The sequence below is a fragment of the Urtica dioica genome, chromosome 7 (assembly GCF_054948205.1).
Source record: "Urtica dioica subsp. dioica isolate 48M chromosome 7, U.dioica_male_clone48M_v1_H2, whole genome shotgun sequence".
Classification (NCBI taxonomy): Eukaryota; Viridiplantae; Streptophyta; class Magnoliopsida; order Rosales; family Urticaceae; genus Urtica; species Urtica dioica.
Window position 1 is genome coordinate 35155323 of NC_142762.1, and position 24515 is coordinate 35179837.

General features: G+C 34.6%; 3 protein-coding genes across 4 annotated transcripts; 2 read left to right on the forward strand and 1 right to left on the reverse strand.

The window, feature by feature from the left end:
- Nucleotides 1–1067: 1067 nt before the first annotated feature.
- LOC149391064 (biotin--protein ligase 2-like) lies at nucleotides 1068–6685 on the reverse strand. 2 transcript variants are annotated; one of them, XM_089620931.1, is made up of 11 exons: nucleotides 6520–6685; nucleotides 6293–6442; nucleotides 5936–6200; nucleotides 5776–5837; nucleotides 5396–5544; nucleotides 4932–5052; nucleotides 4560–4715; nucleotides 3740–3785; nucleotides 3322–3388; nucleotides 2730–2806; nucleotides 1068–1339 (listed from the first exon to the last, which is right to left on the reverse strand). In XM_089620931.1, exons 2-11 carry the CDS (start codon nucleotides 6378–6380, stop codon nucleotides 1297–1299), a joined length of 1074 nt encoding a protein of 357 aa, XP_089477057.1. In that variant the 5' UTR covers nucleotides 6381–6442; nucleotides 6520–6685; the 3' UTR covers nucleotides 1068–1296. The 2 variants fall into 2 exon arrangements, 1 of the variants encoding a protein (XP_089477057.1); XR_016300293.1 differs by lacking the exon at nucleotides 3740–3785.
- Nucleotides 6686–13998: 7313 nt separating this feature from the next.
- Nucleotides 13999–17418, forward strand: LOC149391065 (uncharacterized). Its single transcript, XM_089619923.1, has 4 exons — nucleotides 13999–14429; nucleotides 14514–14606; nucleotides 14679–14783; nucleotides 17383–17418. Exons 1-4 carry the CDS (start codon nucleotides 14055–14057, stop codon nucleotides 17416–17418), a joined length of 609 nt encoding a protein of 202 aa, XP_089476049.1. The 5' UTR covers nucleotides 13999–14054.
- An 845-nt stretch (nucleotides 17419–18263) lies between these two features.
- On the forward strand, nucleotides 18264–19815 carry LOC149391066 (uncharacterized). Its single transcript, XM_089619924.1, has 3 exons — nucleotides 18264–18361; nucleotides 18688–18902; nucleotides 19557–19815. The coding sequence occupies exons 1-3, from the start codon at nucleotides 18272–18274 to the stop codon at nucleotides 19813–19815; spliced, it is 564 nt and encodes a 187-aa protein (XP_089476050.1). The 5' UTR covers nucleotides 18264–18271.
- The last annotated feature ends 4700 nt before the right edge of the window (nucleotides 19816–24515 follow it).

Consider the following 24515-nt stretch of genomic DNA (forward strand, 5'->3'; position numbering starts at 1 on the left):
TTTTTCTAAAAATTTCCTCTTTTTTTTTTTTTTTTGCTTTTTCCTTTAGAAGCTTTTTCCCGTAACCACAAAACTTTGTTTCCCTCACACAGTGATAGTGACAATATTTGTTTCATGGATGGACCCCAAAACTGTATATATAGTTTTTGGCCGCAAAACAACAATATGTTTTTGTCACTTTGACATATTGTTGAATCCAAAGGGCCTTGCATGTGGAGAAAGAAACTGGGAATTTATTAAAGAAAAAAAAATGCTATCAATGTTCCTCCTCTCTAACCACTAACTTACAGGCATACGAAATCCGAAGGAAATTATGTTGTTTTGGACCTTTGGCGTTGGACTGAATTACAGTGTGAACACACCAAAATCACCAATGATAAATTACTTGGCTCTTCCTTGGAGGAAGGAATCTTTCTCCTCTACTTTGTTTCCACAATTTATGACAGTGGTAAATGCAAATTATGACCCCCATTTGGCTTGTCCTATATCTACAGCTTTCTCGTCTTATTTTTTTATTATCATAGTCATCCTTTTTTTTTTTTTTTTTTTTTTTTTTTTCTCTCTCTCTCTCTCTCTACTGAAAACGGGATTATAAAGACCTGGATTTTGTGGGGTCAAAAAGCTTGTGCTAGTGGCAAAGCCAACCATATCTAGCATATCTTTGAGCCAGGCCTTTCGATTTAAAACAATAATGTGGACATCATATTCATACTATGACTATGCTACCGAATCAGCTACACCTTAAAGCTTCTATAGGGACAACTCAGTGCTCTATCATCGCTTCTACCATCAACCCACCTGAAAACTTGTGCCCTTAAAAAAAGAAAAAAAAAATGGCACCCAAGAAGTAAATTTTTTTTTTTGCATAATTAGATATATATTTTTTTAGTAGCTTGTTTGAAGAGTGGGGTAGTTGATTTGTTGAAAGCAATAATGAGGTTATTCCATTTTATGTGGATCAAAATACTTTTGAGGTGAACAAAAGGATTGTATTTGATATATATATATATATATATATATATATATATATATATATATATATTAATAAAAAGGAAATCATTCAATAATGTTCACGGGTTCTAAATTTGTGTAATCCATATACTCTTGACATCATTGTATAAATTATTGAGAGATTTTTTGAAATGTCCAACTAAAATCTTTATGGGAGGCCTAAATAGAAGAGGTTAAAAACAAAATGATTGAAATTCTGAAATAAAATATGACCGAATTTCCTCATAGTGAGGCAGCGAGAGATTGTTGTAGCCGACGCTGAAGTTTGTATTTGTACAGGTTTTCTCACTCGAGCTTCCTTCTAACCAGCCCTTTGAAGAAGTCAAAACTAAATGAACACCATGAAAGCGACGTGTTATGATTACTCTTTTAAGTGGAGATTGGCTATGCTTCTTTAAGTTTAAACTAGAAACTATATTATAAGATAAAGAGGTTGCATACAAAAATAAGTTTATATTAAGGGTGATTTTTCTACATCCACAACAAGAGATTAATATAATTATATCGAGTGACCCGTAAATAAATTTAGGACATGATTACATCATACATGATAAGATAAGTGGACAAGTTATATATGTTAAAACGTGATAGTGATTGCATGTTAATGTAGAGCAACTGTAAGCCAACATTTTTGTGATATTTACGAGATTGCCCTAGGCGTTTAAATCTCAATGCGATTGATTAAACTTTGAATATGCATAGATTTATATATTGAAAGAGAGGGCCGAACAAGAATCCAAGTCATACAGCTTTTTCGTTGCTGTTTAGCGTACGTGTCTATTATGGGTTCGGGAAGAATCTAAGCTATTTTGGCGTGAAGATGATTATCACTAACTACCTAACGTATTGGCTTTTTCATGGTTCATTCATCACGTGTATAAGAATGATGGTCTAAAAAAAGCTGGCTGTTTATTGTTTAAGCGAGGCTGTCAAAGAGTAAAGTGCATTTAGAATTTTGGGAAGCTAAAAGAAAAGACATGTAAAGAAAGGTAAAGTGGTCAATTTCTTGTATACTAAATCTCAGATTTGTAGTTTAAAAGTCCTAAAAAGGAATAACTAGTCGGTGAGGCAAAGTGTACTAAACAGCTATATTATGCTCAAGGACATAAAATAAAGAGAGGGCATGAAAAAGAATTAAATGTATTTTAAATTTATTAGTTTTCTGGCTTAAAGAACGAAATATGTGTAAATATTTTATCACTCTTTGATTAGAAAAACAATAAAAAAAATCCATACAATAATTTTGTTTTCATTTGCCTACAGATTCAGGATATTCAATCCTATCTTTTTCTTCTTTTTTTTTTCCTTTTTTTTTATATATATATCAAACATCTAGGACCTATTTGTATTGTTCATGTTATCACCTTGTATTTGTCACATGTGCAAATTAATAACAATACCCAATAGTTGTTTACTTCAATATTTTTCCTACATTTCTTTTTTACTTCAATATTTTTCCTACATTTCTTTTTTACTTCAATATTTATCCTACGTTTAGTAAGTTACAATTTTTTAAGTAATAGAGCTAGGTTTGCTTGGCATCTTTTTTATTCCATAGCTTAAGTTGCAGGCAACGAATCCTAGTTTTAATAATCATAATCAACTAGAACCTACCAGCAGATTTTCAATCCTAGGCGACTACAAAAAAGGAAGGAAACAAAAAAAAGAAATTATGAAAATAAAAGTAATCATTTGAGTTTACATTGTAGATAATTTACCTATTTCCATCAGGATGAAGTTCACACATCAGATGGTCATCACCGATGGCCAGTAAATATCCAGATGAGGTCAATCCCTACAAACAAAAGGATCTGAATGCTTTATACAAACCAGGCAAAAGTAACTTGAACAATTTCTCCAAAGGGTATGTTTGGAACCTGGAAAATTTGAGGGATAAAAAATGATAATCATTTCTATTTTCCTTATCTTGTTTGGATTGAGGAAAAATTGAGGGTAAAGAAAATTTGAGGGAATATGCAGACCTAAAATTGATTTCATACTCTTGGAAAAAATGTGAAAAATGAAAAGCCAAGCAAATTCGCACGTTCCAGGGATTTCTTGGGATTTCATACAAAGGATTGTATTCTCTTTCTTTCAAATTTCCTCGACTTGCAAGTTTCAAGCACACGAGAATTTTGATTTTATCTCGCACTTCCCTTCAAAATTTTAATTTCCATCATAAAATCCAAGTTCAAAAGATAGCTAAATGGTACAAAAAAATTATTGTTGGAGAGCTAAGATTGAAACTTCAATAGCATTTGGTATAGAAAATCAGTGTTTTCACTCAACGAGTTCTTTAGAAATTTATACCTGAACAGTTACTACATTTTCAACCACCTTGTCCTCGATTTTGTCCTGTACAATAACTCTCTGTCCACTGCACATTCGAAAGTATTACAAGCTTATGAAATAATCTCAGGTAGCTATAATTAAATATTTTTGGTAAATGCTTCACCAAATTATAGACGCTGTTTTTGCAATTAATGAAAAATTCTGTAGTTACATTTATGGTACAAGAAAAGAACAAATTTAAAGTTGACACTTGCACATAAATTTTAAAGCTTTGGCGTGAACGATTACGATACTCAGAAAAGCTACCTTTCGTTTTTGGAAAAGAGATTAGACGATTAAAAAAAAAAAGCGACGATAATATGATAAGGGTTTTTTTAAAAAAAATCAACCAATCTGCAACATGAAGGGTGTTTTAACAATAAGATTCCAATTTCACCTGTGAAGCCAGGTTTTGTAGTATAGTTCCTCCAGACACTGGAATCCTGCTTGACATAATGAAAGGATTATGATAAAAAAAAATGATCGTTTGTGATCTGAACTAGTTAGCTCGACATATAATTTTAATAAATAAGAACGCTATTACACATAACACTATCTTTTTGTTTACATGCAATGCAAGTGATCAAATGACTCATACTTGTGCTAAAATCACTGTCGAGCTAACTAGTTCAGCTCACAAACAATCATTTTTTTTTTATCTTAATCCTTTCCTTAAATCAAGCAGGACTCCCATGATCAAATAACTCATACTTGATGGTACTACCTATATCTTTTCTTGTTATAACATCCATCAAGATACTGTCATGAATCCAAGCAAATATTGAGAAATTCAAGTTTCTTACGTCGCTAAAATACTCTGTTGTAACTCAAACAACAAACTTTTTATTTTATCTTTCGGAGTTCCAAACAAATCTAAGTATAGCATGTCAGCAAGAAGAGCAGTAAGCAAGCTTCTTATAGCTACTGCTTTGCATAGCAGTAAACCTACCATGTGTAATTCAAAGCACAAAAAAAAAAAAAAAAAAAAGAAAGAAAGAAAGAAGATGACTCGCCATTTCTGTTGTAGATCGTACCCTGATTTACGAATATACTATAGAACTCTCCTTTGAACAAAACCAATTTCTAATTAAGAATTCAAGCGTCTGGTACTGATGTGAGTTTGAAATGAGACAAACCAGAGATTTTTTACCGTCCTAGCAGAGATCTAGATGAGCAAATCAGAACAAAACTAAATGTGATTGCTGTTGAAACTATACCTTGATCTTCAAATATACCATATAGCTGTTCAAATTTGCTAAAGAATGCAGCGAGGATGTCTTCTCTTGTAAACTTAAAATCCACAACTGACAATTCTTTAAGGAATGCATTCAAACACGTTGTTGGCTTTTCATTATCAACGTTAAGACCTATACCTGCAAGAACGTCACCAAATTTGTACTGTTATGTCAAATTCACCTAAAACTAAACCTCATCTTATTCTTTTGAATCATATGAAGTTCTTAACTGGCATGCCTAAAATTGATAATTTGAAAGTAGAAAGCTTCCCTAAGAAGTTAGGAATGCGTGGGAATGAGGTTTGTAGGATGACTATATGTGCACATCATAGTAAATAGGAAAAGTTTATTTACCAACACAGACATTAAACTTTTTGGACTTGTATGTTGAAGTACAGAGAACTCCTCCAACTTTGAGGTTGTTCAGATAAAGATCATTCGGCCATTTTATTCTAACGTCAACAACTGGTAGACCCTGAAATAGAGACGCATCCAACAGCAAACCATATCATATTACCGAAATTCAAGACCATGCTTTTAGTTGGTTTCAAATATCAAATTCTTGGTGTTCACGCTCCCTATTATCCAACTTATTAGAAATGCTAGAGCTTTTCAGATCACCGATAACTTATCTAAGAAATTACTACTATTTGTGCAGACATGATTTTTTTTCTTCTTCTTATGACTCCGTAACATTTCTAAGTTGAGTATTGAGTAGGAATTTAACTACTCAAAGTGACGAACACTAAATAAAGTTTTTTTCATGATAAGAACTCAGATGATTCTACAATCCAACTCTAGAGGCTACAAAAACTTACATTTTTATCACAAATTTCCTTTATGGCCTCCGTAATTGCGAGAGAAACAACGTACTGCACAAGAGGCACAACTTGGCCGTTCTCCATTTGGAGTGTGTAAGAGAACATAAGCCCACCCTTTGGTGATTCCCACAGATTCTTCGACCGCCCTGCAAATTCACACAATTCAACACATTCACATCCTAGGAACTATCACACAATAAGACTTATAAACTCAAAGTTCACATCAATAGAAACTAATAAAATCTGTTATCGAACCTCGAATTCACTGCACCAAAACCCAGTGAATAATTCAAGTCTCAAACTCAAAGACCTCTCTCTCACATGCAAAAACACACTACTAGTCAAGCCAAAAATGTTGAACAGTGGCGTTTTAGTACCTCTTCCTTTGTACTGGATATCAGCAACACAAACCACTCCGACTGGAAGCTCGCCGAAATTCCTGTCGAAAACTAAAACATAGTTCAAAATTTCACCACAGCAGTACTGCTATTGATGAATTCAATTGTACGATCAGAATCAAAGTGAAACGACGCTCACAGAGAAACGACGTCGTGCGTGGAAGGCAAACGAGGAGACCAGGCGAGGAATCTGCCGAAGCGATTCGTGGAGAGAGAGTCCATGAAAGTGTCGATTCGAAACGAGTCACTCTCAAACGGTCCGTGAAACTCCGACCTCGGAAACACCGAAACGCCGTCGTCCCCAGCGAGCTTCAGAGCTTTGCTTTCCAGGAGCGATTTCGCGGCTTCATTCTCAGCGGCGGATTTACCGGTCAAAACGAGCGTGCAATTCGACTCCATCGAAGCTATGAAATAAACAAACAATTAAAACGAAATGAATTCAATGCAGAGTCAAAATTCGCACTGCGTAGGCTTTGCGAGAGAAAGAATGGTGAACCTGTTGTTAGAGAGAGAAAGGAGAGAGGCTTGAGAGGAGAGAGACAGTGAGTGAAGAAACTGAGCCGGCTCGTCCAACTCGTGAGCATGAACGAGTTTGGTGTAAGACTTGTTGGGAGTTGGGTTCGGACAGTCGAAATCGATAAAGAGGCTGGATAGATTGAAAACAAATGAAATTCATAGCAGCAAATAATAAATTAGCAATAATCACAGTGAAATTGTTCAAACCTGGTTTCAGACGAGAGAGAGAAATTGAGATGGAGAGAGAAGCGAAGCGACGGAGATGGAGAGGGAGAGTATAGAAACAGGTGAAACCAAGTTAAATTTTTATACCAATAAGTCTCTCTCTCTCTCTTTTTTTTTTCCCTAACGGTTCTAACTTCTAATCTCTACCGATAAGTCAATCACACCTCGTATTATATAATAATAATAATAATAATAATAATAAAAGCCAATCACTCCTTGTAATCAGAAGTTCATCTTCAAAAAGAAAAATGAAAATTATGATACTGGTTTCTCATTTTTATGTTGAGAATATCTTTATATTTTTATATATTTTTATCATTCCTTATTTCAAACTTCAGTCCTAGCCAAACTTCCAGATTTCAACCCGATTTTTTTTTTTTTACCTATTCATAAAATATTGAAATCACTTTTCATAGTTAAAGTTTTACAAACATATATATACATATATAATCTCTATAACTGAAATAAATATTTATTTTTAATGACATACTTTTAACACTAGATCATCATAATATAAATAAATGCTAAAATATTTCTTCATAAATAGAATAATTATGTCTCTGAAAGATTCTAATATAAAGAAACATACTTACTTATTTTATAAAAATAACTTGGTAGCGGAAATCATTTTATTTAACGTAGCGATATTCATCCCCACCTTTTACTCTTCTCGTCACCACGATCCAAACTCAAAGTCATTTACCTTACACATGTCCTACAATGCGAACGAAGAAAAACATATACAAACATGTGAGCTAAAACTCAGTGAAGTTCATGAAAAATTCACAAAACATTTTTCTATAAAAAGAAACTAAAAAGCATAAAGTTTTATTATAAACGTGATACATATCTTGATTCATGATTTTGGGGATCCTAGTGATCGTATCGTATCGTGCGCACTAAAGCTTTATGAAAAACAATGCGGTCAAACATTGATTCCGCCCTTCCTGAACATGTATGACTCACCTTATCGAGACGTAAAGGTCTACAAGGTGGTCGCAAGAACCTACTCTGGCGTAAACCGATACGTCACATACTTAATGCTCTCACTTGCATACTTATAAAATCATTTGCATGGTAAAGTTCATGAAATAAAATAAATCTAAAGCACTTGAAAATTCTGGGATAAAATTACTTTTCTACATATTAAGCACAGTTCACAAATATGGTAAGATAAACTTGGAAACATAATCATGTAATCTAACATGCATATAGTAATAAAATCATACACATCCATAAAATTAAATAATACTTACACATGATATTATTTTGAACTAATTCGCATTGTAGTGAGATGAACTCACCTCTCGGTTTCAAGATACTAAGCACTCGAGCTAGGAATCCAACTCTTTCTCGAACCTATAGGAAATCAACTTATGAGCTTCTATAATCCAAGCTTAAGGGATAAAAGACCTATAAGAATATTAAAGCTCTAAGAACGATCTAACGGTCGGGAATATATGATGCATACCATAATAAACAATTTCGTTTGTATAAAAAACGTTGCTAGAAAATTTATTTTTAGAATGACCTACAGTCACACTTTTGTTAATTACAGATAGCGAGTAATTCGAAAATAAGTGATTCTTTTTTAAAAATAACAATAACCTCAAAATACATTTTAAACTTAATTTTATAATCCGTCAAACATTACCATAATTATTTTGAAGTTCATCGAACAAATCTGTCCGGATGAGAAAACAGTTTCGGCACACAAACTTGAAAATACTCGTTAGAACTCTTTAAAACTTCATTTCTGAAATTTATTTTTTGGAACATTTAAAAGATATAATAGATATATTACAAAATATTTTTAAATTAAAACTATTACAACATGTTTAAAAATATACTCCATAGCATGACATCACTTCTCGGGTCCTAAGGATATCTCCCTAGCAGTGTGCCTTTAGAGAATTTTTATGAACAATATAAAGCACATAAAATACTTGTAAAAACATAATATAAAAAGAAGACATATGTAGCTTCGTTTTGGTATACTCCATTAACAATTTGAGTATTCAGAAGTGATAAAAACTAATTACCAAAGTTACATAAAACAAAATTAACAACTAAAATATTTCATGTATGCATTGCAAGGTCCTAATTCCTTAAGTTGGATGGAAACAAGACTCGAACATACTAATAAGCTATAATCCTAAAGGATTAAGATATGAAGCAAAAACACCAACCTTTTGGACTTGGAGAAAGGCGAGAAAATATTCTTCACTTTGCTATTTAGAAGAAAATCTAATGTTCTTTATATTCTATGATTTGGTTCTCTCCACTCTAACTCACTTTGTTTAACTATGGAAATTTTATGATGAAATGAGAGAGTGTCTTGGAGGCTATTTATAGGAAAATATTGGGTGTTAGAGGGCTTGGAGATACTGTGCATCTATACCTCTCACTCTTCTATTTTTTTTTTTAATATATTTTCTTATTGGAACACACCCAAAACCTTACACATCCATACACTAAATGAATGTTCTATTCTAGTCATGTGCATGACAAAGCATGTGATAAAATTGCTCTTATCAAGCCATTGAAAATGATAAAACTATGACACACTCAAAAAACTATCATACACAAAGCAACTTTCAAGATCACAATTTTTGTCTTATCTGACAACCTTATAGACCAAATGGAAACAAGTCAAAGTTTGACTTTTTATGCCACAAGCTTGTTTAAAAAGTGTCTCACTGCTAGAAGTTATAAATGTGTCACAATATAAAAAAATGTCACATTCTTGATTAAAATCAATAATAAATAATCTAAAAGCAATTAATTGGAATTGATTCATGAAACATGAAGTTAAATATCTCATGACATGATGTGTTATAAAAAAATTAAATCTTGACTTTTTATCTTGAGTTAACTTTCTTAAAATAGAAAGTTTGACTTGAAACAAGACTTTCCTAAAATAAAAACAAATTCCAAGAGTTTCTAAAAAGAATTTTGAGTATGATGGACCTCAAAAATTTTCATTGATATATGAAAATTTTAAATACAACATATAACTAAAGCTGAAAACATAGTCAGAAAAAAGTCGAAATGCCATAGATAAAGATAAATAGAGATACTTGTAATAATTAGATAATTGATTATAAACTCACTACTGCAACTTGGTTGCAATATCTGTCGCATTCGTAATAAAGTATTTTACTAATAAGTTATTGCTTGTTAAGTAATTCAGAATATCACTAAGATATAAATGAGCTTGTAAAAGAGCAATTTAAATCAGCACACAAGGTCCAATGAGAATTGTGGTAAACGTGCACAAAGAGGTACACGAGCCTTGAATTTCTTTGATCAAAGTCCAATAGGATTGATGCTTTTTTTTAATAGGAAATAAATATTATCTGTTAAATATGATCTGAGTTGGTGAGTATTTAATGTAGTAATTATTTTTGAAAGTATCATGGAGCTATTCCTTTTATGGAATAATATATTCTATTGTGAGAAACAAATAATATATTAATTATGTTATTTAGTGAAAGTATCTCCACTACTATCCTATTTATAGAATAGTATCTCTTATTGTGAGAAATAAATAAAACCCTAGGGTTTTCTCACATGGGAAAGTATTAATAGTGTAATTTATTAAGAGTATCATGAAGATATTCTATATTAATCAGTTACCTGATTAATATATTCTAAAGTGAAAAGTAAATAAATATCTAATATGGATTGGATATTTTATTTATTAAAGTATCTACAAGATACTTGGAAGATTCTGGTATCGATCAACCAATGAACAACTGAAGAATCCAAGAGCTTGGAGATCCGAAGATCCAAAGAGCAAGGAGTCACGGAGGAGTCCAAGAGCTTGAATATCAAAAGATCCAAAGAGCAATGAGCCCCGAGGAGTCCGAGAGGTATGTAATCCAAAATCCTCTTATGGTTTGTGTTAATTGTGCTTGTCTAAATATTAGATCTGTTCTTGAATAATTAAAAAAAATATTAGATCTGTTGTTGAATAATTTTGAGTATCTTGGTAATTATTGTTTATATTAAAGATTAGCGATTGTTCACATTTTCTTCTATTACGTATTTGTAAACATATTGTAGGGTTAATAGAAATGTTACCCAATAAGAAGTATTGAAATGATTGTTCGTGTTCAATACATGGGAAACGTAATCAACCCTAGGGAAATAATATACACATCGAATAATATTGGGGCGATTGTTCGTATCCGATACTCTGACCTTTATTCCTCAACATTTAGTATTGGAGCGATCGTTCATTTTTTATACCACATTATTTCCCATTATGAATAAGGACCAAAAGCCCATTATGAAAACAAAAAGACAAAAAGCCACAAATGTGATACTCACATTTTGGTGGTGTGTGCTTTGCTAATATTACGATTCAACAACAGAGAAGACAAGTAGATCGGCAAAACAAACAGAGTGAAGAAAAGAGAGAAAATAGAAAGAATAAAAAGGCTAGGATTTGGGAAATTTGTAAGAGGCTCGGTAGTAATTCGACGACCGGGCACAGATTTGGATGGGAGATTCCTTGCATTGTATTCGTTGTTCCTAGTGGTATTGGTCTTTCCGATTTGCTGTCTAGATACTCATTTTGGGCATTCCACCACTTAGTGAGATTGTTCCTCTTTTATGCCATCTTGTTCAAGATGATGATGATGATGAACCTCTATGTATTGGAGACGACATTGTTGTACCCATTATATTATTAGTGGAAAGTTTATTAAGTGACCTACGGGTCCCGTAAATTTTTACTCTCTTCTTGAGGGATTTTCATGCTAAATTAGTTGTCTTGATTATTAGTGATTAATTGCTTTATTTTGTGTTTGGCTTAATTAATTTTCCATATTGGATAAAAATGTGCACAAAAAGGTTAGGAAAATCATATTCGTATTGTTTCAGGTGATTTTTCCGAACACAATTATACCCCTATTTATTTGTTTTGCATAAAGAGCTCTCTTTAGAATCTCTCGATGAAAGCGCTGGCGGTTCAGTCGATGTGAAACTCGGAGTAGTCAGCGACGACGGCGAGAAGAGTTGACGTCAGAGAAGAGTATATTTAATTTACTCTTCTATTTTATTTAATTTACTCTTCTTGTTAATTTAATTTACTGTGAAAGTTAATTTAATGTTTACATGATTAATAATTTACTATCGACCTGATGGTGGTGGTTGTGGTTGCGAGAAGTGAAAAAGAGAAGAGCTGGCGTCGGAAAAGAGTTAATTTAATTCATTCTTCTAGTTAATATTTAATTTACTATCGACCTCATGATGGTAGTTTTGTTTGTGAAAGAGGTGCAAAAGAGAGACCCATTGTCGCCGGAATCGACGCACCTCGCTGCAACGATATGAATTTGTTCATCGTTGCAATGAAGGCGAGCCGCGCGCGTGGCAACAAGCGCCATGATGGCAAAGGCGACGAACAAAAACGAGTGCGATTTCGGCAAAGGCAGCGAGCAGCGACGAGCGCGATGTCGGCAAAGGCGACGAACAACGATGGCGAGGTTGCGTCAGCGTCGGAAGCGGGATCGGCACAAAGGGGCGACGAAGCGAATGCATCAGAGGAGTTTGTTAGGATAAAGTTCGATATCACTACTAGAAATATGACATTTAGCGACGGAAGTATTAGCGACGACTTTATCGTCGCTAATTTGTCGTCGCTAATCACCCTTTTAGCAACGATAAAGCCGTCGCTAATTATTTGGTGCCAAAACTTCTAAAGTTTGGCGGCAAAAATAATTAGCGACGAATTAATCGTCGCTAATTATTTATATTCGTCGCTAAGTTCGCGGGGAAACAATTAGCGACGGTATTATCGTCGCTAATAGTTTCGAATTAATATCGAATTTTAACGAAATTCAAAGAGGGAAAAATCCCCCCAAAATAATTTAAATGAAATGATTTAGCGACGATTTTATCGTCGCTAAATGTGTAAAAATCAATTAGCGACGAGAAAATCGTCGCTAAATTCCTGGTTTATGAACTGAAAATTTAAGTTGATTTAGCTACGAAATTTAAAGACATTTAGCGACGAGTAAATCGTCGCTAAATGTCTTTAAATACCAGATCGCGACCGAGACCCCTCATTCGCTCCCAAACCCTAAAATCCTCACTTCTCTCTCTCTCTCTCTCTCTCTCTCCTCCGCCGTGCGCCTCCTCCGCCGTGTGCCGCCCCGACGCAGTCGACGCCCCGGTAAGTCTCTCTCTCCTCACTTCTCTCTCCTCACATCTCTCTCTCTCCTCACAGTTTCTCCTGTCTGCAGCTCCGCCGCCGCTCCGCCGCCGACGCCGTCCTCGTCCTCGTCCGCCCCGTTCCGGCAGCTAGCGCTGCTCTTCCTCGTCCTCGTCCACCGTCCTCGTCGTCCACACGATCCCCGCCGGTAAGTTTTTTTTTTTTTTTTTATAACTTTATATATATATATATATTTATTAGTTATTTATATAATTAATATATTAGTTATATATATTAGTTATTTATATATATATATATATAAATTTATATAAATAAATGGAATTGTATTAATTAGTATATAGTTATTTATATTAGGTAATTTAAATTATTTAAATTAGTTATAAATAAATGGAATTGTATGAAATTTAGGTAATTTAAATTATGTATAAAAATTAGTTATATTAGGTAATATAAATTATTTAAATTAGTTATAAAAATTGTGATATTATGCTTATTTTGGTGTTATAAATATTTATATATATATATATATATATAAGTTATATTTTATATTATTACATAATTTAGGATTTAATTACGATATAATTTAGGATGTTTGATAATTTAAAATTGTAAATTAGGATTAGAGATTAATTATGTATATAAGTATAGTAGATTAGAGATTAATAAATTAGAAAATGTAATTTTGTTAATCACGATTAGAAAATTTAAAATGGTTTAAGTTTGTGTAGTTTATGTATGAATTAAAGGTAATTTAACGAATTAGTTTAAAGGTAATTACTAACCGATTCTCTAAAGGTAACAAACTTAAATTAATGAATTAGTTTAACGAAAATTAGGTAGTTTATGTGAAATTAATTAATTGGTTATGGATTGAAATTGAAATTGGATTTAATTTTTGTTAGAAATGACTAAAAATGTGAAATTAATTAGTTGTTTATAGATTTAAAAATGATCGAACCACTGAGGTTGGATTTATTGTTAGTTTTAGGATGTTTCTATGCAGGTTTTAAAGTTAAAGGCTGATGCCGGGTTGTTAAGTTTATAGGGGAGGTTCTGCCGAAATTTCGGTAGGATCGTATTTTGTTTTGAATTTCAGATGGTTGCGGCTACAGGAGCTGGAGGCAGCGGAGGCGGGGATGACTTCTTAGCCCGTCTCCCGAATTATTGCCAGTCGGCGCCCGTACGTGATGGCGTCGAAGAAGAAGACTAGCATATCGAACCGGCCGTGCGTGGGCCGACGGTCGGCCTTCGATCTAAGCGTGCACGGCGCCCCGGGGTGAAGGAAGTCGTCGTTTATAACGAGGAGTTTCAGTCGTTCTTGCAGCCAGAGCGCGAGATGGATCCGGATCTCGCGACGTTCGCGAACACGCTCGGGTTGGTCGTCCGAGACAAGATCTCGCCTACGGTCCCAAGGTGGACGAATGCGAACGTGGGGCCGGCGAAGGAGGCCGAGATCCGAGCAGCGATTCGAGACAAGTACGACGTTCGAGTCGATGGTGATGCAACCGGGAAGAAGAAGGCGATTGTCGATGCGGCAATCATTCGAGACGCGAAGACTCGTCTTCGCGATTGGAGGCATACTTTGCGGTCATGGTTCGACATCGACTGCAAGAGCAGCGTACAGGTGGCGCGGTCGCTGAAACCGAGGACCGTTAAGCTCGACACCGAATGGGAGACGCTGATACAACGATATACGAGCGATGAATTTAAGGTAATCAAATCATTTACGTTAAATATGTGTTTACCCTTTTATTAAACGATTTGTTCTTTACGTGTACGGTTACTTATATTACAGGCCATTCAAGCGAAGAACAAGGCGAATCGCGCGAAGAAGAAGACGAAGACTCGACAGGGGACGATTGGGTTCTCGACCCACCGCATGAAGAATGTAAGTTTTATGTTTATATGATACATCAAATCGTTAAAATTATCTAACACTTGAAGTTTTGTTTACATGCAGAAGAGCGCCGAGACAGTCGCTTTCGTGAGCTTGTTTGCGAACTACAAGCGCCAACATCAGTCTGACAAGTCCGAGTGGCTGACTCTTGAAGCCTCCGCACGTTATGTAAGTTTACATTTATTTTTCTTATTTTTCGATTAATAGATACTAACTAGTTAATTATATCAGGATCGACTGGTCGCTAGGTTCAACACGTTGCGAGCGGAGGCTGAGCAACAAGGAGCGGACGTCGATATTTCCGTCCTAGAGCAACAGGCGATCCGCGATATTATGGGTTCGCGGGCTGATCACTTGACCGGCGTCGGACGTTTGGTGCCACAGGGAGCACGGATGGCGGCTGAAGTCGCCGAAGTCTACGGTTCGGAGGCTGGGACGTCGCAACCAGGATATGTCTCGCATGAGGTGTTGACATCGACCCTCGCCGCGTTAGCCGAGACAATACAGAGTCAGGTGCCCGGCCTCAACCTTAGCTCGTTCATGTCCCAATTTTCGCAGAGTTCGCAGCAGGCTCCGTCATCCCACAGCCAGCAGACTCCGACGGCCGGCGTCCACACTCCGACGGGCGGCCAGCAGAGGACTCCCGACGCCAGCCAGCAGACTCCGACGGGCGACGTCCACACTCCGACGGGCGGCCATCAGAGGACTCCCGACGCCAGCCAGCAGACGACGCCCGGCGGACCAAGTCAGTTTACTCCGACGCCGCAGCCTGCAGAACTTCAGCGCCAGCAAAAGAGCGTTTCACGTCGAGGAGGAGGAAAACGAGCGGCGGGACGACAAAACAAACGTCGCGAGTAGTTTTTATTTCTTGATTTGGATAATATAATTTAGTTTTTATTTCTTGATTTGGATAATATAATTTAGTTTTTATTTCTTGATTTGGATAATATAATTTAGTTTTTATTTCTTGATTTGGATAATATAATTTAGTTCTTATTTGATTTTTCATTTTAGAATTTCATAAAAAAAAAATAATTAACGACGAAAAAAATAAAAAAAAATTAGAGACGAAATAATTAGGGACGAAATTAGCGACGATTTTGTCGTCGCTAATTCACACGGGAAATTTTCCTGTTTCAAAATGGAAAAAAACTTCTCGTCACGACATTTAGGGACGACTTTATCGTCGCTAATATCGTCGGTAATTATTTAGCGACGAAAAAATCGTCGCTAAATATATTTAGGCACGCACATTTAGCGACGATTATTATCGTCGCTAAAATCGTCGCTAAAGAGATTTAGCGACGATTATGGGGTTTTTAGCGACGAAAAAAATCATCGGTAAATGTTGTATTTGTTGTAGTGTATGGGAAATAAGAGGATTTAGGAATGTTGATGTGTGTATTAAAGAAGAATATGCTAAGAATTGTAAAAACAAATAATTAGCTGTTTAGCCATCTAAAACACTAGCAATTTGGTTTTAGCCAACCTTTCGTTAATTTCTCGTAAATAGCCATCTTGCTTACGTGGCAGCTTATTAATTGAATTAGTTTTACCTTTTTGTCCTTACGCTATTTTAATTAGGCATTTTTTTTTAAATTTCGAATTAAATATTGAAACCGAATAGGGAATTTTCAAATTTGAAATTTGAATTTTGAGCAGATTTTGAAAGTTCTCAGCCATTAATTGTTATGTATTTGGAAATTTTCAACGTTGACTTTAGGTAATTAGTTTATATTTTCGTTGCAATTCATTAGGTAATTAATTTCGAATTAATTCTTCATTCATTGATATTATTTTGTCTTCCATATATTCATAATTTTCAGAATTTTCGTGCTCAAAATATATCCAGAATTTTTCAGTTTATTTACACGAGTATACTGTAAATAGGCTTTGTATTTACAGTGAATATACTGTAAATAAGCTTCGTATTTACACGAATATACTGTAAATATGATTTCTATTTACACGAACATACTGTAAATATGATATCTATTTACACGAACATACTGTATTAAAAAAAAACCATAAGCTTCTCTCAGCAAGAAACCATAAACAAACCACGACATAAAAAATAAAAATTAAAAAACATAAAAAAAAAACGCTGAAGTTCCTGGAATTCTCCGGTGTCTCTTCGTCGTCGGCGCTCGGCGGCTCGCGGCGGTCGCGCGTGGCGGCGCTCGGTCTCAGCGGGATGGCGCGCGCGAGGAAGAGAAGCTTGGGATCGGGCTGGTGCTGGTGGCCGCGCGCAGAAGTGAAGAAGGAGAAGAAGATGGCGGCGCTCGGTCTCAGCGGGATGGCGCGCGCAAGGAAGAGAAGCTCGGGCTCGGGTTGGTGCTGGTGGCCGCGCGCAGAAGAGAAGAAGGAGAAGAAGACGATGTTTGACATTTCTGTTTGTGTGAGAGAGAAAATAGCGTGTGAGAGAGAAGATTATGTGAATAACCGCTGCAGTTAATGGTATTAATTACGGATCTTTATGATGTTCATCAATAACCGCTGCAGTTATTATCATAATATATTGATTTATATGAATTTATTTCAGTAATGTAGTGGGCGGAAACAGGTTAGGGGTTTTTGGTATTTTTACAATGTGTAAATAAATTGGGCTGGCTATTAACCCGAAATTAACAGAATGTTGGCCAAATCAAAATCTGTCTAAATAAGAGAGGCTATTTAGCTATATTACCCTTGTAAAAATATGCCTCTTGTTATTGGACTATAATTTAATAAAATGAAATTTGATCTATTTTTTTAAAATGAGGATTAGGCTTTCAGGCTACATAGAATAGCTCTCTTCTGTTAATGATTTTATTATGAATTAGCGATAAATAGTGATCTTTTAAGATGAATTGCGACCAATATTATAGAATATTATTGTGCTTTTTTATTATATTTTTAATGTATTTTAATGTAATTATCTCATCTATTAAAATATAGTGTTATAGCTAAATAGTAAATCAAAATTAATGAATGTTAATAGTGTCATAGCTCTCAAACCTCTCCCCTTTAAAACGACCGAGTTTGGGGTTTATTGAACTTTTTCTATATGTGTTTTCTTTTTGGACATGAAAAAGAAAAAAAAGTGTTCTCATTTAGAAATATTAATTAATCATCCAACCAGCTTCCTCTTTTTAAAACCCATTTGTTTGGAAGCGAATAATTAAATAATACTCCTCTAAAAAAATTTAAAAAAATAAATAAATAAAAATTGATGTTCAGTTAAAATAAAAATTAAAAATTAATGTACGAGCTGGCCTAGCCAAAGTTGTTGCGCTTTTTACAAAAACGTGGTTAGTAGTTGAGGAAAATAGGGAAGCCGAGATTATGGAGTATCTGTTAGTGTATTTATTTTATAAACATTATCATCATAAAACATCGAATGTATATAAACACTTCACTATTTGCGCCAACAACGATCTATATCTTCCATTTTTTGAGGTAAATCTAATTCCGTCGAACTTTCTTTGACTTGCTGGATACATAACGCTATGTGTTGAAAATCACGTCAGAGTTTGATTTGTTTCTTTCGTCCGCTATTTCACAACGTATTACTAAATTACGGAGATTCGCTTGCATGGCTACGATGGTTTTTTATTTATTATTTATTTATATATATGAATTAATCGTTCTTAGGTATTTCGCGAGGAGGAGAAACAATGGCGATGAGTGTGAAGTTCATGGCTTTTATGGTGGCACTTTTTGGTGTCGCATCTTTTATTTCTGGGATTATTGCTGAGAATAAGAAGGTAAACCAAAAAAAAAAAAAAAGATTTCGTATGTTTTAGTTATTTATTTGTACATTTGATATACTTGCAAAAGTTTCATTTTTTTTTTTTTTTTTTTAAAAACTTCTTAAAAGTGATGTTATGCTGTATTATTTTTGGTTCTCAGCTCAAATAGGGCCACTTTTTGTGATGTAATAAGAGTCAAATTTACATCATAAAATTTTGTTACAAAGCTTCTGTGACTCATGAAGAGTTTGGTCAGCTCTGTATCTATGTTGTTTAGCATTAATTAATTAATAAATAAAAAGTGAATTTAATTTTCTTTTGGCGTTGACTATTGTTTTTAGCCTCCCGGCGGTATCCGAATGAAGAAACACGGCGTGGTGCTGTGTAAATATCAATCTGATCCGACGATCCTCTGGGGCTATGTCTCGATCGGGTGTCTCGCCGTATCCTCGCTTTTTGGGCTATATTCCCTATTCTACCCCTACAAAGGAAGGGCCGTCCCGAGAAACATCTTGTTTCGCAACAACAGTTTCCACACTTTCTTCAATATTTCTTTGTAAGCTTAGTAAAATTGATTTCATTTCTCTCTCAATTTAATTTTCATTTCACACAAATAAGTAACAAGCTTTGCGATGTTGAAAATAACTCCTCTCACCTTAATTTCACAATATGTTTTGAACGCAATATTGCTCATATTAATTTCACAATATATCGCGATTTTAAAAGCCACTTCTCTCTCATTTTAATTTCACAATATGTTAGGAATTTTTGCGATGCGACGTTGAAAATCATTTCTCTCTAATATTAATTGGACTATATGTCACGAATTTCGCATCGATGTTTTGAACAAAATTATATTTCTCAGTTTAATTTCACAATAAATGATTCTAGAAGAATATCTAGACTTAAGCAACAAGCTTTGCGATCTTAAAAATAGTTTTTCTCATCTTAACTTCACAATATGTTTTGAACATATTTCTCATATTAATTTCGCAATATTTTAAAAGTAATTTTTCTCTCATTTTAATTTCGCAATTTGTTAGGAATTTTCGCGTTGCGATGTTGAAAATCATTTCTCTCTAGTTTTAATTTGACAATATGTCACGAATTTCGCGTTGATGTTTTGAACAAAATTATATTTCTCAATCTAATTTCACAATATATGATTCCGGAAGAAGATCTAGACCTAAGGTTACAAATTTTTTTGTAGATTGACTACCGGTGTAGCGGGAGCGCTCTTAGTGTGGCCGACTTTGACGGAGAAATTCCACGTCACAAACAACATTCACTACAATCTTCACACTGACTGTCCGACAGCTAAGACTGGCCTGCTCGGAGGCGGATCTTTCGTGTCCCTCGACGCCTCTCTCTTGTGGTTGGTCACGCTCATGATGGCCAGCAATGCCCGAGAAGACTACCTCGATGGTGGAGAAACGGAGAATAACGGGGTGATCATTGAGACCGCGTAAATACTCGCTTATTTCTTTCGTTTTTTTTTTAATAATTTTTCTTAGGTTGATAAATATATTTGTAGCTTGTGTTCTGGGATGGTGTTTCCTATTATTATTTAAGCGTCATTTGTTGTTAGCTTGTTTGAATGATTAGATAGTTGGCTTGTGGCATGTAATGCATATATGCAATTTATAATTCAGTTTTAGTATTAGCCACTGATTTCATAAACAGGCTCAAACAGTTTTTTCTAAAATTAAATGTTGGTGATAGTATGAGTTTAATTAATGTGTTTTCTGGTTTGGTTTTCTGAGAAAAACCCAGTTACGAAGAATAAAGTAAATATTATTTTACTAGCTTTGAACTTTGAAGATGACTATGAGCCGTAAAAAGGAAATATTGAACAGCGCGTTGAGTTTTAGTAACGTTTTGCTTTAGAATGAAAAAGATCCCTAACTAATTAAGTTCATTTGAAATACGTTGAAATAAGAAGAAGAATATTTATGAATCTTCACGTAAACTAAAAAGATGATAAAATAATGAAAATGACACATATATATCTAGTATTTTAGTGAAATATCGACTTTAACTTTTGGTTTTAAAAAATGTCGAGTTTATACCATCTGTTTAACTAAAATGATGAAATTATAACCTGAAATAGACAACAGTGCCACGAATCTTCTTTTTATTGAATTTTTATTGACTTTTCATTGATATGGACTATAATATTTATATATATACACCAATTGTCTTTATTCATTCGCGTCATATATGTAATTTATTTAAAAACTAAAAAATAGTCAAAAGTCTCTTATCATGAAGAACACAAAAATAGGCAAATGGGTAAATATCGAGAGTTGATAGTTATCAAAATCACAAATTCGAACAGAGAATCCAGGATTCAGAGTTGCAATTTAAACACGGAATAAAGTAATCTCTTGAGAGATATAAATTTTATTATTTAATTTCAATTTAACGGTATTTTTATTTTAAAATTGAGAATTTGAAAGCTAGGGTACTGATTTGGATTTGATTCGATTTTTTTTATATAAGATTTAATATCAATGAAAGAACGATTTGTGACATTGTTATCCATTTCAAAGTATAATTTCGTCATTTTAGTTAAACAGAATGTATGAACTTGATTTTTTTAAAATCAAAAGTTAAACTCGATATTTCACTAAAATACATGATATATATGTGTTATTTTCCCTAAAATTAATATTTAAAAAAACCACCATCGTTCAGGAGAAATTGTTGGAAAAAGGGTGCAGACGAGCATTTATTATCACTGTACTGACTTGTTTGGAAAATGATAGAGTGGATTCATTTATCAAAATTGAAATAATTTAACGGATCCTTATTTCTTATCAGGGTTATTCGCGGCATAAATATTTTAACCTTTTTTATTTTATTCTATTTTATACGCTTTTATATCACAATTTTTTTTATGACAATAAAAATATCTAACGTTATCTTTTAGTACCACCGTTACTCTTAGTTCGTTAAAATGACACGTGAATGGTTAAATACCTAACGTTTACGGCTAGGAAAGATTTTGTGTACTTTATTTTGTTGTAATACCACAAAAAAGGTAATAGACTACATCTAAAAAACCGTAGTCTTTTTTTAGTGTTGTCTATTTTCTTTGTAATTACTATACGTTTGAGAGAGGAATACGTGTATGAGCTCAACAGAAAAACATATTTTTTTTAATAACCTCGATCTTAACAGTCATATTTGCAAATACATGGAAATTAAAGAACGGTTGCGAAATTGATTTTTTTTTTCTTTTTTCTAATACTTTTTTCCGCGAAAAATAAGAGACACCAATGGTGGATTTCCAGAGTTGTTTGAGAGCTAAGGGCTTAACCGTTTCAACTCAACATAGATACCCCCTACATTCACTCTTTTGAGGTAAGTCACTATTGACTTGAAAAATATCTGCCTCTTTCTCACTTCACTTACTTTAACTACATAAATATTTTCTCTCTTGACACTCGAGATGAGACATATATAGATCTCCCGCCTCGACTAATGTTGAGCGTCGGAGTGTGCATAGGGGGGAAAAGCTACACGCCTCCCAGTTCACATTCCTTGATTCTCATGTGAATAACGCGAAGAACACGACGAACACGACTAACAATAAGAACGAATAATAAAGCACATGAGGCGTGTGATCTAACTTCCTATACACGTGTCTTTTACTTATGTTGATTTGTAAATGATCCAATGGTCAAGGCTAAAAGAAAAGAAAACATAAATTATGTTATTTTTGGGAGAGATAACTTTTTGGATCATATGAGTGATTGGCGTGTGAGTTAAGTCTTTTGTAAATCAGGTCTTATGCATTATAAATAGGACTCTGATGAGTGTTATGGGGTTAATGGGAAACACAACAAAGAAATAGAAACATATGAGAGAGGGAAAAACAAGAGAGATTTGATAAGGAAATCGGATTGTGATTCTTTGGGTTTTGAGAGTGAGACTTCATAAATTCATCATTGATAGTGAGAGATATCAGCAGTTTCGACCAGTCTGGACGTAGGCAATTCGCCGAATCAGGATAAACCCTTGTGTCATGTTCTTTCGTGCTTTTCGTTGTTGGTGTTCGTGATTGTTAGTCATCCAAGAAATCAATTCTTGATTGAGTTTAAAGCAGATTTTCCGCTACAATTGGTATTTGAGCCACAAGCTTAGCACGATGGGGTTCGCAAGAGTGGAGATGGACCGTTTTGTGGGAAAAGGTGATTTCTCACTATGGAGAGAGAGAATGAAAGCGGTTTTGGTTGAGATGAAGATCAAAAAAGCTTTAGAAGGAGAAAAGGTTTTTTTCGGCGACAATGAGCGACTTCGAAAAATCTGAAGCACTTGAAATGGCGTACAATACGATCATGCTTCACCTTGGCAATAAATTCCTTCATGAGGTCGCCGCCGAAACCACAACTCCCACAGTTTGGCTGAAACTTGAGAGCCTCTACATAACAAAATCTATGTCTAACAAGGTCTATTTCAAGGGCAAACTCCATGGATTCAAGATCTCAGAGGATCACCCAATCTCTAAGAGTTTGGATGAATCCAACAGGCTAATAATAGATCTCTCTAACATCGAAATCAAGATCGAAGAAGAAGATCAGGCAATCATGATTTTGAATGCCTTGCCCAAGTCCTACTCTACTCTCGTCGAAGCAATGAAGTATGCTAGGGATTCTCTGTCTCTAGAGGAAGTACAGACAACGTTGAAGACAAGGGAAAAAGAGGGCAAATAAAAAAGAAGCAACGGTCTACATGTGAAGCACAAGCGTAACAAGAGAGGGTTCAAGTTAAAGGGAAAGAAAGGGTAAATAAAAAAAGAATAACAACACTGAAGAAAAGAATTTTGCTTATAACTGTTACCATTTCCATGAACCCAGATATATGAAGAAGGAATGCCCCAACATGTACAGGACCTTTGATAAACCGAGAAAGAAAGCAAATGCAGCCATTGTGGAGGAAGGCTATGAAAGTGCAGAGACTTTGAACATTACACCAGACCAACCATCCAAGGAATGGGTTTTAGACAGTTGTTGTACTCTCCACATGTCCCGTAATAAAGACTAGTTTGAATACTACATCAAAGAAGATGAAGGTTTTGTACTTCTGGGCAACAACAAGGCATGTAAAGTGATTGGAAGTGGCAACATCAGGATCAAGATGACATATGGTTACAAGAGAATCCTAAAAAATATCGTTGAACTAAAGAGAAATCTCATATCTTTAGGCACTTTAGAACAACATGACTATAGTTTCCAATCAGAAATTGGAATCCTGACTGTGTCCAAGGATAAGGTGATAGTTTTTAAGGGATATATGAGAAATGGCCTCTATTATCTTGCTGGTAGCACCATCATTGGTTCATCATCTGCTATAGAGAAGGAAAAGAATGACAAGTGCATGTTATGGCATAAGAGATTAGGCCATGTAAATGAAAATGGTATCTCAGTGCTTTCAAAGGTAGGGTATCTTAGTGATCACAAACTGAGAAAACTTGACTTCTGTGAAGACTGCATCTTGAGAAAGTCAACTAGAGCTAGTTTCATTAAAGCTACACACAGAACATAGAAAATCCTTGACTATGTGCATTATGATTTATGGGAACCAGCCAGAGTCAGATCTCATGGAGGGGCAGCATACATTTCATGTCCCTAGTTGAGGATTATTCAAGAAGAGTTTGGGTGTTCTTGCTGAAGTAGAAGAGTGATGCTCTACAAACCTTCAAGGATTGGAAAGTGCATATTGAAACACAAATAGAAAGGAAGATCAAGAGTTAGAGAACTGATAATGGTCTATAATACTTCTCAGAAGAATTCAACAGAATGTAGTGTGCGATCTAACTTCCTATCACGTATCTTTTATTTATGCTGATTTGTAAATGATCCAATGGTCAGGACTAAAAGAAAAAGAAAAAAAAAATTCTGTTATTTTTGGCAGAGCTGACTTTTTGGATCATATGAGCGATTAACGTGTGAGATAAGTCTTTCGTAAATCAGGTCCTATGCATTATAAATAGGAGTCTGATGAGTGTAAGGGATTAATGGGAAAAACAACAAAGAAATAGAAACATCTCAAAGGGGGAAAACACAAGAGAGATTTGATAAGGAAACCGGATTGCGATTCATTGAGTTTTGGGTGTGAGACTTTGTAAATTCATCATTGATAGTGAGAGAGATCAACAGCTCCG

Bases quoted from the DNA above. Each gene is read 5' to 3' on its own strand.
- LOC149391065 (XM_089619923.1), top strand. From the start codon at position 14,055: ATGGATCCGGATCTCGCGACGTTCGCGAACACGCTCGGGTTGGTCGTC. The intron at 14,430-14,513 runs GTAATCAAATCA...CTTATATTACAG, and splicing joins ATACGAGCGATGAATTTAAG to GCCATTCAAGCGAAGAACAA. The intron at 14,784-17,382 runs GTAAGTTTACAT...AATGAGGATTAG, and splicing joins TTGAAGCCTCCGCACGTTAT to GCTTTCAGGCTACATAGAAT.
- LOC149391066 (XM_089619924.1), top strand. From the start codon at position 18,272: ATGGCGATGAGTGTGAAGTTCATGGCTTTTATGGTGGCACTTTTTGGT. The intron at 18,362-18,687 runs GTAAACCAAAAA...TATTGTTTTTAG, and splicing joins TTATTGCTGAGAATAAGAAG to CCTCCCGGCGGTATCCGAAT. The intron at 18,903-19,556 runs GTAAGCTTAGTA...ATTTTTTTGTAG, and splicing joins ACTTTCTTCAATATTTCTTT to ATTGACTACCGGTGTAGCGG.
- LOC149391064 (XM_089620931.1), bottom strand. From the start codon at position 6,380: ATGCTCACGAGTTGGACGAGCCGGCTCAGTTTCTTCACTCACTGTCTC. The intron at 5,838-5,935 runs GTGAGCGTCGTT...AGTTTTCGACAG, and splicing joins ACGCACGACGTCGTTTCTCT to GAATTTCGGCGAGCTTCCAG. The intron at 3,389-3,739 runs GTGAAATTGGAA...TCGAATGTGCAG, and splicing joins TACAAAACCTGGCTTCACAG to TGGACAGAGAGTTATTGTAC.